The sequence below is a fragment of the Podarcis gaigeae genome (assembly GCF_964106915.1).
Source record: "Podarcis gaigeae genome assembly, chromosome: Z".
Classification (NCBI taxonomy): Eukaryota; Metazoa; Chordata; class Lepidosauria; order Squamata; family Lacertidae; genus Podarcis; species Podarcis gaigeae.
The window spans coordinates 50,073,246-50,089,799 of NC_139691.1; the positions used below are offsets into that span (position 1 = coordinate 50,073,246).

Below are 16,554 nucleotides of genomic sequence, written 5' to 3' on the forward strand. Positions count from 1 at the left end.
TGTGTTACACTGTGACAACCCACCAGGTTCCCCAGACTCCCTTAAGTTACCATGGATATTCATTTCTCACAAATTAATAAAAATGCATGTTTCGCAAATGCCAGAGAATTGACACTAGTGTTTGGTATGAGATTTTAACTTGGTGGTATCTCCACCCTAGTGAATCTCTACTGAGTTGAGCTTACCACGACCACAAGTGATAAAAAGGAGAACAATGCAGGCTCTTGAAAACATAATATTGTGAAAACCCCTCTATGGCAAACGGACAGAGAAGCACGTGTAAAGCCACCATTTCTTCCCCAGCCCTTATTTGTCTGTTTTACTCCTGTAATACATGCAAAGGCCGGAAGGTCTCAAATCTTCATAATCTAATAAATTTTGCTAAGTGAACACAGTAACAGACATGCCTGGATGAGATTTTGGTAAATGCCAGGCAATTCCCCATGATCTTTATCAGCAGTGAGGTTGATGTGATTTCAGTGGATAGAAAATTTAATTTAACACAGAACAACAACCATCGCAGAGCAGAGCTGGGTCTGTTCCTTGAGAGCCCCTTCAGATGTCACGACACAAAATACTCAAATGAGCTCTGAAGGAGTTGGGGGTACTTCGTAAATGGCTAGGTGCCATTCCCACACCAACATATTAGACTGTCTCAGGCTAAAAAGAGAAATTATTCCAGACCAACAAGGAGATGAGACCAGCTGTGTGATGCAGTGTAGTAACAATCTCTCTCCTTCTCTTTAAACACATACACACCACCACAATCTTAGCAAACTTCTTGCATTTTTAAGAGCGCTAACATCCAACAGAGCCACTGGAAAAAGACTGAGTGACCATTGTGTCCAAAGCCAGCCTTCCAACAACAGAGGACCAAGCGACTCTGGATGCCCACAACAAGGACGCGAGAACACAACCTTTCTCAGGAGAACCAAGAGATAATTAACAAGAATACCTAGGGCATCCTAAACAGTCAAGATGGAATGGTGGAAATAGCTGTGAATGGCTGCCAGAAGGCAGCAAGCAGCAGGACCAACCTCTCTCCTGTGCATGAGACCCCTTTTTTTACATGGGCGCCAACTATAGGGTGCAGAAGGGGCTTCACCCACCTCACTCCCTGCAGTCAATAGGTGAGTGCTGGCCCACCAGCTGGGGGCGGGAGGCATGGAAGGTGAAGATCAGCCTCCACACTCCCCAGCCCCCATTGCCACCAGGAAAGTGTTAATGCACTGGGCAGGGGTGGGAAGGTTACATGACGCCGGGCCCCCTCAATGTGGTGAGCAAGTTGGCACCCCTGCTTTCTTAAGTAACTACCAGCCTGTTCTCAGTTTCCCTTTCTTGAGCAGGTGGTTGTGCAACAGATCCAGGCACTCTTGGAGGAAACTGATTTTCTAGATCCATTTCAGTCAGGGTTTAGGTCCAGCTTAGGCCAAAAAACTGTTTTGGCTGCCCTGTATGATTACTTCTATCAGGAGAGAGACAGGGGAATGTGTCCTTGTTAATTCTCCTAGACCTCTCAATGGCTTTGGATGCCTTTGACCATGGTATCCTTCTGGATTGGCTATCTGAATTAAGGGTGGGTGGCACGGCTTTGTGGTGGTTCCTGTCCTACTTGGATGGATGTTTCCAGAGGGTGATTGTTGAGCCTTCAATGTGGGGTTCCTCATGGTTCAATTTTATCCCCCATGCCAGAGATTTCCAAACTTTTCAAGTAGCTGTCTTATTACAAAAGAATTTCAGAAATAGACTGGAAAGAGAAGTTGTGAATTGCAACTTATTACCAAACTTAAAACCATGGAGAGATCCGGTCTGAATAGAGACATTGGATTCTTATCTCATTATACATGATAAAGCTATTTTTAGCCATCTCACCCCTTGCTTTTTCCTGTAAGACCAATTGCAGTCATTAACAGTCGTCAACAGGTTTACCACACCTATCAACCAATCACCCATTCCCACCACCCTTCTGAGCAATACCCCTCCCCACCCTCTCACTATATATAAGGGTCTGGTGACTTATGTTTCAGTGTAGAGAGAGCCAGTGTGGTGTAGTGGTTAAGAGCGGTAGTCTCGTAATCTGGGGAACCGGGTTCGCGTCTCCGTTTCCTCCACATGCAGCTGCTGGGTGACCTTGGGTGAGTCACACTTCCTTGAAGTCTCTCAGCCCCACTCACCTCACAGAGTGTTTGTTGTGGGGGAGGAAGGGAAAGGAGAATGTTAGCCACTTTGAGACTCCTTAAAGCGAGTGAAAGGCGGGATATCAAATCCAAACTTCTTATATCTGAAGAAGTGTGCACATGAAAGCTCATACCAATAACAAACTTAGTTGGTCTCTAAGGTGCTCTCTAAGGAGCCCCCTTTCAGTGCCTTGACATGGAGAAGGGGCTTGAATAACTCAGAGAAGCTATGAGCTATGCCGTGCAGGGACACCCAAGATGGACAGGTCATAGTGGAGAGTTTTGACCAAACATGATCCACCTGGAGCAGGAACCAGCAAGCCACTCCAGTATCCCTGCCAAGAAAACTCCATGGACAAAGACAACAGGCATATAAAAATTATGATGCTGGAAGATGAGCCCCTCAGGTCAGAAGGTGTCTAACACGCTACTGAGGAAGAGCGGAGGACAAGTACAAGTAGATTCAGAGCTGATGAAGCGGTTGGGCCAAAGCCAAAAGGATGTTCAGTTGCGGATATGCCTGGAAGCGAAAGGAAAGTCCAATGCTGTAAAGAAAAATATTGCATAGGAACCTGGAATGTAAGAACCATGAACCTTGGTAAGCTGGATGTGGTCAAAAATGAGATGGCAAGAATAAATATTGACATCCTGGGCATCAGTGAACTAAAATGGACGGGAATGGGCGAATTCAGTTCGGATAACTATCATATCTACTACTGTGAGCAAGAATCCCGTAAAAGAAATGGAGTGGCCCTCATAGTCAACAAAAGAGTGGTGAAAGCTGTACTGGGATGCAATCTCAAAAATGAAAGAATGATCTCGATACGAATCCAAGGCAGACCTTTTAACAACACAGTAATCCAAGTTTATGCACCAACTACTGGTGCTGAAGAAACTAAAACTGAAGAAAGTAGGAAAAGCCACTGGGCTAGTAAGATACAATCTAAATCAAATCCCTTATGAATACACAGTGGGAGTGAGGAACAGGTTTAAGGATTTAGATTTGGTGGACAGAGTGCCTATAGAACTATGGATGGTGGCTCGTAACATTATACAAGAGGCGGCAACGAAAACCACCCCAATGAAAAGGAAATGCAAGAAAGCAAAGTGGCTGTCCAACGAGGCCTTGCAAATAGCGGGGGAGAGAAGGCAAGCAAAATGTGAAGGAGATAGTGAAGGATACAGGAAATTGAATGCAGATTTCCAAAGAATAGCAAGGAGAGACAGGAAGGCCTTTTCAAACGAGCAATGCAAAGAAATAGAGGGGAAAAATAGAATGGGGAAAACCAGAGATCTGTTCAAGAAAATTGGAGATATGAAAGGAACTTTTTGGACCAAGATTACCATAATAAAGGACAAAAGTGGTAAGGACTGAACAGAAGCAGAAGACATCAAGAAGAGGTGGCAAGAATACAAAGAGGAATTATGCCAGAAAGAAATGGATGTCTCGTACACCCCAGGTAGTGTAGTTGATGACCTTGAGCCAGACATCCTGGAGAATGAAGTCAAATGGGCCTTAGAAAGCACTGCTAAGAACAAGGCCAGTGGAAGTGATGGTATTCCAGCTGAACTATTTAAAATTTTAAAAGATGATGCTGTTAAGGTACTACACTCAATATGCCAACAAGTGGTTGACCACAAACTTGACATGAGCCAACAGTGTGACGCGGCAGCTAAAAAAGCCAATGCAATTCTGGGCTGCATCAATAGGAGTATAGCATCTAGATCAAGGGGAGTAATAGTGCCACTGTATTCTGCTCTGGTCAGACCTCACCTGGAGTACTGTGTCCAGTTCTGGGCACCACAGTTCAAGAAGGACACTGACAAACTGGAACGTGTCCAGAGGAGGGCAACCAAAATGGTCAAAGGCCTGGAAACGATGCCCTATGAGGAACGGCTAAGGGAGCTGGGCATGTTTAGCCTGGAGAAGAGGAGGTTAAGGGGTGATATGATAGCCATGTTCAAATATATAAAAGGATGTCACATAGAGGAGGGAGAAAGGTTGTTTTCTGCTGCTGCAGAGAAGCGGAAATGGAGCAATGGATCCAAACTACAAGAAAGAAGATTCCACCTAAACATTAGGAAGAACTTCCTGACAGTAAGAGCTGTTTGACAGTGGAATTTGCTGCCAAGGAGTGTGGTGGAGTCTCCTTTTTGGAGGTCTTTAAGCAGAGGCTTGACAACCATGTGTCAGGAGTGCTCTGATGGTGTTTCCTGCTTGGCAGGGGGGTGGACTCGATGGCCCTTGTGGTCTCTTCCAACTCTATGATTTTATGATTCTAAGTTTGGAAAACTCAGCAGTGGCCAAAGGATTGGAGAAGATCAGTCTACATCCCAATCCCAAAGAAGGGCAGTACCAAAGAATGCTCCAGCTACAGCACAATTGCGCTCATTTCACACCTAGCAAGGTTATGCTTAAAATTCTACAAGGCAGGCTTAAGCAGTATGTGGACCGAGAACTCTCAGAAGTGCAAGCTGGATTTTGAAGGGGCAGAGGAACCAGAGACCAAATTGCAAACATGCGCTGGATTATGGAGAAAGCTAGAGAGTTCCAGAAAAATATCTACTTCTGTTTCATTGACTAGGCAAAAGTATTCGACTGTGTCTACCAAAGCAAACTATGGCAAGTTCTTAAAGAAATGGGAGGGCCTGATCACCTCATCTGTCTCCTGAGAAATCTCTATGTGGGACAAGAAGCTACAGTTAGAACTGGATATGGAACAACTGATTGGTTCAAAATTGGGAAAGGAGTACAAGAAGGCTGTATATTGTCTCCCTGCTTATTTAACTTATATGCAGAATTCATCATGCGAAAGGCTGGGCTGGATGAATCCCAAGCCGGAATTAAGATCGCTGGAAGAAATATCAATAACCTCAGATATGCAGATGACACAACCTTGATGGCAGAAAGTGAGAAGGAATTAAAGAACCTTTTATTGAGGGTGAGAGAGGAGAGCACAAAATACGGTCTGATGCTCAACATCAAAAAAACGAAGATCATGGCCACTGGGCCCATCACCTGCTGGGAAATAGAAGGGGAAGAAATGGAGGCAGTGAGAGATTTTAAGACAGCGTCTTAAAAAGCAGAGACATCACCTTGCCAACAAAGGTCCGTATAGTTAAAGCTATGGTTTTCCCATTAGTGATGTATGGAAGTGATAGTTGGACCATAAAGAAGGCTGATTGCTCAAGAATTGATGCTTTTGAATTATGGTGCTGGAGGAGACTCTTGAGAGTCCCATGGACTGCAAGAAGATCAAACGCATCCATTCTTAAGGAAATTAGCCCTGAGTGCTCACTGGAAGGACAGATCATGAAGCTGAGGCTCCAATACTTTGGCCACCTCATGAGAAGAGAAGACTCCCTGGAAAAGACCCTGATGTTGGGAAAGATGGAGGGCAGAAGGCGAAGGGGATGACAGAGGACGAGATGGTCGGACAATGTTCTCAAAGCTACACACATGAGTCTGACCAAACTGCGGGAGGCAGTGGAAGACAGGAGTGCCTGGCGTGCTCTGGTCCAGGGGACACGACTAAACAACAACAACCTTGGCAAACATGTCCAGACAAGTCCTTGGTACAAGATTAGCATAAGCAGACATGTCAGGGCAAGACCCAGGTATAAGATTAGCATAGGCAAACACCTCTGAAGTCCCACCACCCAAAGTACAATAAAACTTCCTTTGCATGTCTGGACCCCTTGGCAAGTCCAGTGATAGAGTTAGGCTAGGAGTGCCTAGCATGCTCTGGTCCATGGGGTCACGAAGAGTCAGGCACAACTAAACAAAAACAAGGTGCTACTGGAAGGAATTTTTAAATTTTGTTTCAGACTTTTCATGTCACCCTTTTTAGACATGCATCATTTCTTGGCACAGTAATTCGGTTTTACTAGCAAACCGGAAGTTAAACTAAACTTTTCCAGCTCCAGCAGGAGCATGGGGAGCTTTCACACAACACACCTACACACTGCAGCCGACACACTCATGTGTCATGACACACAGTTTGGAAAGCTCTGCCCTATGCTGTTTAACATTTACATGAAGCTTCTGAGTGGGGTTATCCAGAGGTTTAGGGTACATTGTCAGCAATATGCTGATGACACACAGCTCCTTTACCTCTGCAGGTGAGACAGTGGAAGTGCTGGAGCAGTGTCTTACCTTGGGAATGGGCTGGATGGGAGCCAACAGACTGAAGCTCAATCCAGATAAGAGGAGGCACTGTTAGTGGGTGATTCCTAGACCAGATGAGTGGGAGGTGGCTTGCTCTTGATTGGGTTAGCCCCCAGCCCGCCCAGTGGTCTCAACCCTGCCGGAACTGGGAGCCCCCAACTGACGGCCCAGTGGATCTCTGAGGCCTGGGGAGCTGAACAGCTGAGAACCATTTCCCCACCATCACTGCTGCCACCACCAAGGGAGAAAGGCAGGAGGAATCACACAGCCTATCCCAGGCCCAACCCCGAGGTAACCTCCCTGGTGGCCAGCATGAAAGGGCAGGCCAGGGCCCAGGTGGGAATCGTGCACCAGAGACCACCTGGGGGGGACGCAACACGGGACCTCCCCTGCTGGAAATTTTTATTTTATTTTTATTTTATTTTTTCTAATTTATTATTTCATTTATTTTTTCTTTGAAGTAGTGTAATGGCATCCATGCAGAAGGCCTGAACCACTGGGACTGCCGCCTTAGCCCTCACGCAGGGGCCCGACATCCAGGCCCTTGGGCCCCGCAGTGAAATTAAAAGTGCCTGTGAGTCAAAAATACCACCAATACATTTTTAATTATATACACAACCTCCTTTTTCCATGAATACCATTACTTTTGATTTTTTTATTCATTTTCACGCATTTTCTATTACTCACTTAGTTTTTAGTATTATTTTCTCATATTAAAAATCCTGCTTTCTCACTATGTCTATCATTACATCTTATTTCTACCTTATATTTTTATTTTATTACAATACCTCAACATGTTGTTTTTTAAAAAATAAACTTTTTAAAGTCCTGGCATTTTCATTCCCCCTCCCCCCCCCCTTTTTAAAGTAGTACTACACTTTTCTTCTTTTCTTTATCCCCTTCTGAATAAACAAACAAATAAAAACACCATATATATACATATATGCACACATATACATACATACATACATACATACATACATACATACATACATACATATACCCCTCCATCCATTTTCAATAGTAATATATTCACATCAATCCTGGCTAACCACCTAAAAATCTTCCTATACAAACTAATCACCCCAGATCAGGCAGACTTTGTCCCTGGTTGCAACACAGCAGATCCTTTTAGGAAACTACTAAATCTGATAGAACACAGCAAAACAACCAAACTCCCACTGACAATTATGTTCCTAGACACCTTCTTTTAAGCTTTTGATTGCTTAGAATGGAAATATCTAGTAGCAGTATTAACAAACATGAGATTTGGCCCCACTTCCTAAAAAACCCTCAAAGAAATTTACTCCCAACCTCAGCAAAATTAACAATATGGACTCCAATACCATAGCATCCAAAGAGGCACAAAACAAGGATACCCACTGTCTCCCTTCCTATTCATCTTGGTCCTGGAACCTCTTGCTATCCGACTCCGAGCAGCCCCAGGTTTCAAGGGTGTGGAAATAAAAGGTTAAATTCCTGCATTGCAGGGGGTTGGACTAGATGGTCCTCCTGGTCCCTTCCAACTCAACAATTTGTTTGTTTGTTTGTTTGTTTGTTTGTTTGTTTGTTTGTTTGTTTGTAAAAAGAAGCTCTGAGCTATCAGATTATTTCCTCCCAGCAGTCCTGGTCAGGATATTTCTTAGCGAAACTGCATACTTCCCCCACTTGCATTTGCAACTGAAGTCTAGCATAGACAGAGAATCAGAAACTAGCAACCCTTGACCAGTGCAGGGGACCTGGCAGTGCCACTATTCATCACTCTCTAAGCACAGTAACAAAAAGTACTGTGAGACATGAGAGAGGAGGGCCTCCTCAACGACTGCTTGCAATTTTCTTCCCTGAGAATCAAGACTGGCTTCCCTCTTTGTTGTCCTCCTGTCAGCAGGTAAAGACTTTTTTATTCTGGAAGGCTTCACAGAACTAGCTGTTTCTAAGGAAAAGACTTTTCATAGTGCTGTGCGGTTTCTTACTAGATTTGTCCTTATGTTGTTTAGATTCTGTTATAAAACCCCCACATAGATAGACTGCCAAGACCCCAAATAAATGACCCAGAAGAGGGGAGTCACCACTGTCTCACCCTGCTACACACAGATGGAGAAAGAGCCAAAACTTGCTATTTCCCCCTTCTGACAATCCCAGGCTTTTTCTCTGGGAGAATGATGTTGTAATACCTGCTTTAGCCCAAGTTTCCACGACTGAAAACTTGTTAACACTTCAGGCAGAAAAGCTTCCAAAGGCTGCTTACCTGAAGGACTCCTATCATGAAAGTCCTCCACTCTTGTCATGGCCTGGGGGTTCATGGTTTGGTTTGTCTATGTTTCAACCTTTCTGCAGCAGCCTTGCATGAATATCAACACACACCTCAGTTTTCAAATAGATGTTTATAACTACCAATCTGTTGCTGTTTAAATCATAAATAATTCTTATTGAAATGTTTGTGGGTGGATGTAGATGCACAGCTCAAAGACATCTGTACAGCTGTGACAGGAGATTATGCAGGTAAGAACAGATCCTTGGTGGTGCTGTTAAGATCACTGTTCTTGAGTACAGAGTCCAGGGGTCAGCAACCTTTTTCAGCTGTGGGCGGGCCCACCATTCCCTAGACCTTGTGGGGGGGCGGACTATATTTTTTTTAAAAATAATGAACGAATTCCTATGCCCCACAAATAACCCAGAGATGCATTTTAAATAAAAGGACATATTCTACTCATGCAAAAACACACTGATTCCTGGACCATCCATGGGCTGGATTGAGAAGGCGATTAAGCCAGATCCAGCCCACGGACCTTAGGTTGCCTACCCCTGGTCCACAGGGCTGATGATCATTAACTATCCAGACTTCTCCGAGCTGGAAAGCCCACCACCTGTCCTCTCGACCCATGCCCGTCTTGGCTGATTAGAGCGTGTCCAGACGAGGTGCGGGCCTCCCTGGGTGATATCATCAATTTGTCTCTTGGCACCAGGACATTCCCAGGGGAACTGAAGGAGGCAGTGGTGCGCCCACTCTTAAAGAAAACATCATTAGATCCTTTAGATCTATCCAATTACCACCCGGTTTTGAATCTTCCATTCCTAGGTAAGGTGATTGAGAGAGCGGTTGCTGAACAGCTTAGTGAGTTTCTGGATGAAACATCGGCCCTGGATCCATTCCAGTCCGGCTTCCGCGCTGGTCATGGGACCGAGACGGCTCTGGTCGCCCTAACAGATGATCTCTGCAGGCAGCTGGATTGAGGCGGGTCAGGGCTGCTGATTCTTCTAGAGCTGTCAGCAGCCTTCGACATGGTCGATCACGAAGTCCTGGACCACCGCCTTGCTGACGTGGGGATCCAGGGCACAGTCCTTCAATCGCTGCGCTCTTTTCTCTATGGTCGGGGACAGAGGGTGGCGCTTGGGGGGGGGAACTGTCATTGCGCCACTCCTTGGTGTGTGGAGTGCCTCAGGGTGCAATCCTCTCCCCGATGCTTTTCAACATCTTTATGCGCCCCCTCGCCCAGCTTGTCTGGAGTTTTGGGCTGGGCTGCCATCAGTATGCTGCCATCTGTTGATGGATGGCCATCCTGACTCAGCCCCAGACACACTGACCAGATGTTTAGGAGCTGTGGCTGGATGGTTACATGGGAGCTGCTTGAAGTTAAATCCTTCGAAGACAGAGGTCCTTTGGCTGGGAAGGGAGGATGTGGGATTGGGGGGGGGCAACTCCCATCTCTTGCAGGGGCGCAATTAGTGCCAGCACCGTCCTTTAAGAGTTTGGGTGTAATCCTCGACACCTCCCTTTCCATGGAGGTGCAGAATGCAGCTACAACAAAGGTGGCATTTTTTCATCTCCGCCAAGCTAAGCAGTTGGCCCCTTATCTCTCTCGCCCTGACCTAGCCACTGTGATCCATGCGACGGTCACCTCCAGACTGGATTATTGTAACTCGCTCTATGTGGGGCTGCCCTTGAGACTGACCCAGAAACTCCAGCGGGTGCAGAATGCCGCGGCGAGACTCCTTACGGGGTCCTCGCTGTGGGATCACATTCACCCGGTGCTATACCAGCTGCACTGGCTCCCGGTGGAGTACAGGATCAGGTTTAAGGTGCTGGTTTTGACCTTTCAAGCCCTATACGGCCTAGGACCCCCGTACCTACGGGACCGCCTCTCCTGGTAAATAAAAACATCCTGAAGGTCCCAGGCCACAGAGAGGTTAAGCTGGCCTCAACTAGAGCCAGGGCTTTTTCGGCTGTGGCTCCAATCTGGTGGAATGCTCTGTCACAAAAGACTAGGGCCCTACAGGACTTGACATCTTTCTGCAGGGCCTACAAGACAGATCTGTTCTGCCAGGCCTTTGGTCGGGGTTCAGTCTAACTCCCTTTCCCCTTCCATAAGAATTTGCATGAAAGTGGCCTCCCAATTTTTCTCACAGGCCCATGTAAGTTCAACACAAACAGTTGGGCCTGGTGAGCATTTAAGGTCCCCAACCCTAATCTGCGGGTTGCCATCTGATTGGATTTTATTCTGATCCTGATCTGATTTGAGGATGTATTTTAATTGATTGTCTGATTTTATGTTAATGTTTTCTACATTTCATGTCAGCCGCTCTGAGCCCGGCTTCGGCTGGGGAGGGCAGGATACAAATAAATTTATTTTTATTTTTATTTATTTATTTATTTATTTATTTATTTATTTATTTATTTATTATTATTATTATTATTATTATTATTATTATCCATCCAGTGCAGTAGCCCAAACAGTCACACATGCTGATTTTGATTTAGATAAAATATTATTGATGTAAATCTCTCTCTCTTTCTCTTTCTCTCTCTCTCTCTCTCTATATATATACTGGTTTTTTTGCTCTATAAGACTCACTTTTTCCCTCTTAAAAAGTAAGGGGAAGTGTGTGCGTCTTATGGAGCGAATGCAGGCTGCACAGCTATCCCAGAAGCTTTCACTGCGCAGCGACACCTCTTGCTGTTCTGGCTTCTGAGATTCAGAATATTTTTATTCTTGCTTTCCTCCTCCAAAAACTAGGTGTGTCATGTGGTCTGGTGCGTCTTATAGAGTGAAAAATACGGTGTGTGTGTGTATATGTATATGTGTGTGTGTGTGTGTGTGTGTGTGTGTGTATATATATAAACTTTTTTGGAAACAAAATAAAAAACCCCACATCCCACCCACTCTAAAAGGCCATAGTTAGTTAAGATCAAGCCAAAGGCCAGGCTGAAAAGGAATTATTCATTTTACTAAGTTCTAAACATACTTTTTAAAAAAGTGGTTGTTCGCTGCTTAGTAGTGTTTTCTCAACGTGTTGCCTAAGAAATTATTACTGCAGTGAGATGATCTATTAATGGACTATGAATACTGTACGGACCAGCAGACCGCTGATTGCAACATGAGTGAGGCAGGGGAAGTGCTGGTTTTTTGTACTACAGCAACAGATTGGATCTCCACCGGGAGATCCCAGAATGAACTGTGCCAACCTGAAGCTCAACTTCTGAGCAACTCACTGGGCACCTGCAGCAATCATAGTTGCAGCTTAGCCATGTTTCATAAACTCAGGAAGAAAGATGGGGGACTTACTCCCTGACCCTCTGAAGATTCCCAGCCTGGCATGCCTGGCTAACCCCAGCCAGTGGCCTTCCCACCTCAGGACTTCCCAGCAGAAGCTCCACTTACCTGGAAGACCCACCATGCAACGCTGCCACCTACCTTGGAATGTCGCCGCGTTCTGGGTGATGAGGAACTTCAGCTCCATGCTGGCCGACTGCAGGAGCTGCTCCATGTTGGAACGAGCCATAGCTTGGTATTTCTCCTCCATTTTCCGGGAGCAGCATGTCAGGCCTCTAGGGATGCATACCTGCAAATCTGATCCTGCAGGCAGAACATCAGGGAACATCCCATTAGCACGCAGCAGGTCCTCAAACAGAGAGGCAGGAACCGGGATGTTCAGAGACTCTGGGTGCTTTGGTAAAGGAATACTGGAGAGCTCTGGTCTGTGATTGGAATATTTGTGCTGTTTCCTCTCTTTCCACCAATCAAGCTGCACATTGCATCTGGACCCCAGAGAGGAAGGGGGTGGAACAGGAACCCCTTCATAGCAGCCCTACTGTGAGGTTTTCTTTTTTCTAAAAACCTGGAGCCCCTCCCCCTCCATCTATTTTGGACCACATCTGCATGGGTTGTGCTGGTTGGGGCTGGCAGGAGTTGTCGTCCAAAAGAGCTAGAGGGTACCATGTTGGCAAAGGCAAGGTCAGGTGTGATTTATTTATATCCCACCTTTCTCCCAATATGGGACTCCCGTCTGCCTACAAAGTGTCTTCCCCAGTGATCTCCTGAGAAAATCTGGGCCAGATTGAGACCTGCTTAGCTTTGGAAAGGGAATGACCTCATGTACCCACAAGACCAGGCCCTGGAACCATCCATTTTAGCAAAGAAAGGGAAGGATTATATTTGGATCAAGCTGATGGCCATGCTCTGCCTCCATGGTTGGTGACAGTAGTGCTTATTGAGCAGCAGTTGCCGGAAGCTGCAAGAAGGGAGAGTCCTGCTCTTGCTCTCAGGTCCTGCTTGTGGGCCTTTGTGGCCACTGTGAGAACAGGAGGCTGGGCTGGACAGAGCCCCTTTGGCGCTCTTGACCTGCCTTGAACAAGGAGCACAAGACCCTTGCCACTTGCCCTCCAGTAAGTCATCTCTAGTGCACAAATTAAATCTTCCTCTCTTGCTTTATCCATTTTTATAAGGGCATTAGATTCCTTGGCTAACTGCAAAGGAATGCCAGACAAGCACCGCCTGTTCTTCTCCTCAATCAAAAGCACATTAAAAACAAAAACACAAAGGGAAATATTAAACACCCCGGGTGGGAGGGGATGCTCCAGTTGCACAGGGCACCGTTGGCTGGCAAGCCCACTTTCTCTGCTACAGAAGGCAATCAGACACCGTTCTATCACCACAGGAAGCCTCAGTGAGGGCAGGAAGTCTTTCTGACAGCATGGTCCCTGTGCATCATGCTAAAAGATAGTAACACAGGAGGATGGAAGACATGCCCTCAAAGCATAGCAAGAAAGAGGCAAACTTATGGGCTTTGACGGCAAGTGATATTGAGGTACACTATGCCTGGTTATGGGGGCTCCATTTAGTCAAGGGAATTGGGAGGTATGTGTCCGACTGTCCGCAGCCCCTCAGGCTTCATATATTTGGCTGGCCCCTGTCAGCAGCCAGGTGCTGGCCCCGCAGGAACGCTTCACCATCCATATGACTCTTCTAGCATGATTCCCCATTGCACTGAAAAAGCCAGATTGTTTTAAGGAACTTAAATGCAGGGGAAGCAGACCAGAACAGCTGCAAAGCCAGGAAATTAGGTTTCAGAGCTAGAGGGAGGGAGGTGAAGAAGTACGGGAATGAGCTGGACTGTGCCGTTACAGGGAAACAGAACGTGAAAATGACATTGTTCCTTCCTGAGCCAGGACTGTGGGAATCAGTAACTATTTGTTATTGATTGATTGATTGATTGATTGATTGATTGATTGCCTTGGTATCCCACCTTTTCCTCCAAGGAGCTCAAGGTGGCATGCATGTGTTTCTCTCCCTCCTCATTTAACCCTCCCACAACAACCCTGTGAGGTAGGCTAAGCTGAGACAGGCAGAGACTTGTCCCCAAGGTCACCCAAGCAGCTTCTGGGTTGAGTGGGAATTGAACCCTGAAGAAAGAAGAAAGGCCTGCTGGGCTGGATCCAGAGACATTTGGCTAAACCAAAACGGCTGCATCTCACTGCAAAGTGTGGCATCTCCCTCACTCTTTCCGCCCTGTTCTTTTGTGCTGGCCTTCTCAATGTCTACAGAGTTGGAAAGGATTCTCTGAATCCCCTTGTCCAGCACCCTCCACAATGCAGGCTTTCGGAAGCTGCAGCATCCCCTCCAAGATACCTGTGTGCTGTTGAGGGATGCAGGATTTGGTGGGACTTGGGGCTGGCCTAGCAGGACTCCTCTTCCAGCTACCCAGATAGAGGAAAACTGACATATCCTGTTTTCTAAACAGCTTCTTGCCTGATGCAAGTAAAAATTGCCTCCCAAATGAAGAGTTTGCAAAACTGGTAGATTCTCTCACTCGCCCATCTCTGTTTTCCAGACCACTTGATGTGCTGCAAATGTCGAACGGCCACCCACGAGGGCAAGCCAACCAGTAAAGACATTTGGGAGCCAAACGTTTGTGCTAAATCACACTAAGCTCACTTCCATGCAAGGCTGCTGCAGAAATCTGCTCACCGACAAAGAGGGCAGTTAGACATACCTGGTCACCCCTGGGGAGGTGTTCAGGTGCAACTCTTGTTCTGCTGCATAGCTGCCAAGCACTAGCCTCAGGTGGAGAGATGAATAAGCCCCGCAGAGCATCAAGTCTGCCGGAGCATGTAACACTCTCCTCCCAATCATTTTAATTCAAGTCTGAGAGCTCTCTGGAGAGAAAAATATATCTCTCTGGCAGCTAAGATAATTTATTTGCTTAATGGTCCTTAGCCTAAAGATTGCTTTACCTTCCGATCTGTTTTCAGGTGGTTGGTGGGGGAGGGGAAGATGAAGGCATCTCAAACCCACTGTATCTCACAATTGCTCTTCTCAGTCTTCCAAAACAGCCTCTTATTTGCAACTATGCCATTGGCAACCCCCTCTGAGAAGGAAACCCACCCTCGGTTCTAGTAATACAACACTTGGGGGAAAGTGTGCCCATTTTGATCTCTTTCTGCTGATCAGTTTTCACAACTGCAGCCCACAGACCAAACACCAACCAGCCTGCCCTTATTAATTGTTATGGAAATTACGGGGGGGGGTCACATCTTTAAAGTTGTTAAATGTTACAAATATTATGCATAAGTGTATCCTTTCAACTTGACAGCTCAGGAAAGTTACCTAGCTTTAACAATCATATAAAATCAACTCCTTTGCCAGTTTCCTCTATTTCAACACTATTTTGCCCTTGGAAAAATGACTCTTTTCCCTGCTACCTCCCCAAGCCTACCCCAGGAGGTTCCCAGAGGTGACAATTGCTGAGCTGATTGTTGGCCAAGGAAAGCCTAACTCCATCACTGGACTTGCCACGGGGTCCAGACATGCAAAGGAAGTTTTATTGTGCTTTGGGTGGGGGGACTTCAGAGGTGTTTGCCTATGCTAATCTTATACCTGGGTCTTGCCCTGACATGTCTGCTTATGCTAATCTTGTACCAAGGACTTGTCTGGACATGTTTGCCAAGGTTGTTGTTGTTTAGTTGTGTCCCCTGGACCAGAGCACGCCAGGCACTCCTGTCTTCCACTGCCTCCCGCAGTTTGGTCAGACTCATGTTTGTAGCTTCGAGAACACTGTCCAACCATCTCGTCCTCTGTCATCCCCTTCTCCTTCTGCCCTCCATCTTTCCCAACATCAGGGTCTTTTCCGGGGAGTCTTCTCTTCTCATGAGGTGGACAAAGTATTGGAGCCTCAGCTTCATGATCTGTCCTTCCAGTGAGCACTCAGGGCTAATTTCCTTAAGAATGGATGCGCTTGATCTTCTTGCAGTCCATGGGACTCTCCTCCAGCACCATAATTCAAAAGCATCAATTCTTGAGCAATCAGCCTTCTTTATGGTCCAGCTATCACTTCCATACATCACTAATGGGAAGACCATAGCTTTAACTATACGGACCTTTGTTGGCAAGGTGATGTCTCTGCTTTTTGAGATGCTGTCTAGGTTTGCCATCGCCTTTCTCCCAAGGAGCAGGCGTCTTTTAATTTCGTGACTGCTGTCACCATCTGCAGTGATCATGGAGCCCAAGAAAGTAAAATCTCTCACTGCCTCCATTTCTTCCCCTTCTATTTCCCAGCAGGTGATGGGCCCAGTGGCCATGATCTTCGTTTTTTTGATGTTGAGCTTCAGACCATATTTTGCGCTCTCCTCTCTCACCCTCATTAAAAGGTTCTTTAATTCCTCCTCACTTTCTGCCATCAAGGTTGTGTCATCTGCATATCTGAGGTTATTGATATTTCTTCCAGCGATCTTAATTCCGGCTTGGGATTCATCCAGCCCAGCCTTTCGCGTGATGAATTCTGCATATAAGTTAAATAAGCAGGGAGACAATATACAGCCTTGCCGCACTCCTTTCCCAATTTTGAACCAATCAGTTGTTTCATATCCAGTTCTAACTGTAGCTTCTTGTCCCACATGGAGATTTCTCAGGAGACAGATGAGGTGATCAAGTC

General features: G+C 46.2%; 1 protein-coding gene across 2 annotated transcripts in view; it reads right to left on the reverse strand.

Annotated features, from left to right (window-relative positions):
• The window catches only part of GPC3 (glypican 3), a 238,088-nt gene that overhangs the window by 205,460 nt on the left and 16,074 nt on the right, over positions 1 to 16,554 (reverse strand). Inside the window, exon 2 of one of the 2 annotated variants that reach the window (XM_083722916.1) lies at positions 12,039 to 12,200. The exons of the other annotated variant lie outside the window; for it this stretch is intronic. Coding sequence (XP_083579042.1) covers positions 12,039 to 12,200 — 162 coding nt within the window. The remainder of the gene's footprint in view (positions 1 to 12,038; positions 12,201 to 16,554) is intronic. 2 annotated transcript variants of the gene reach the window in all.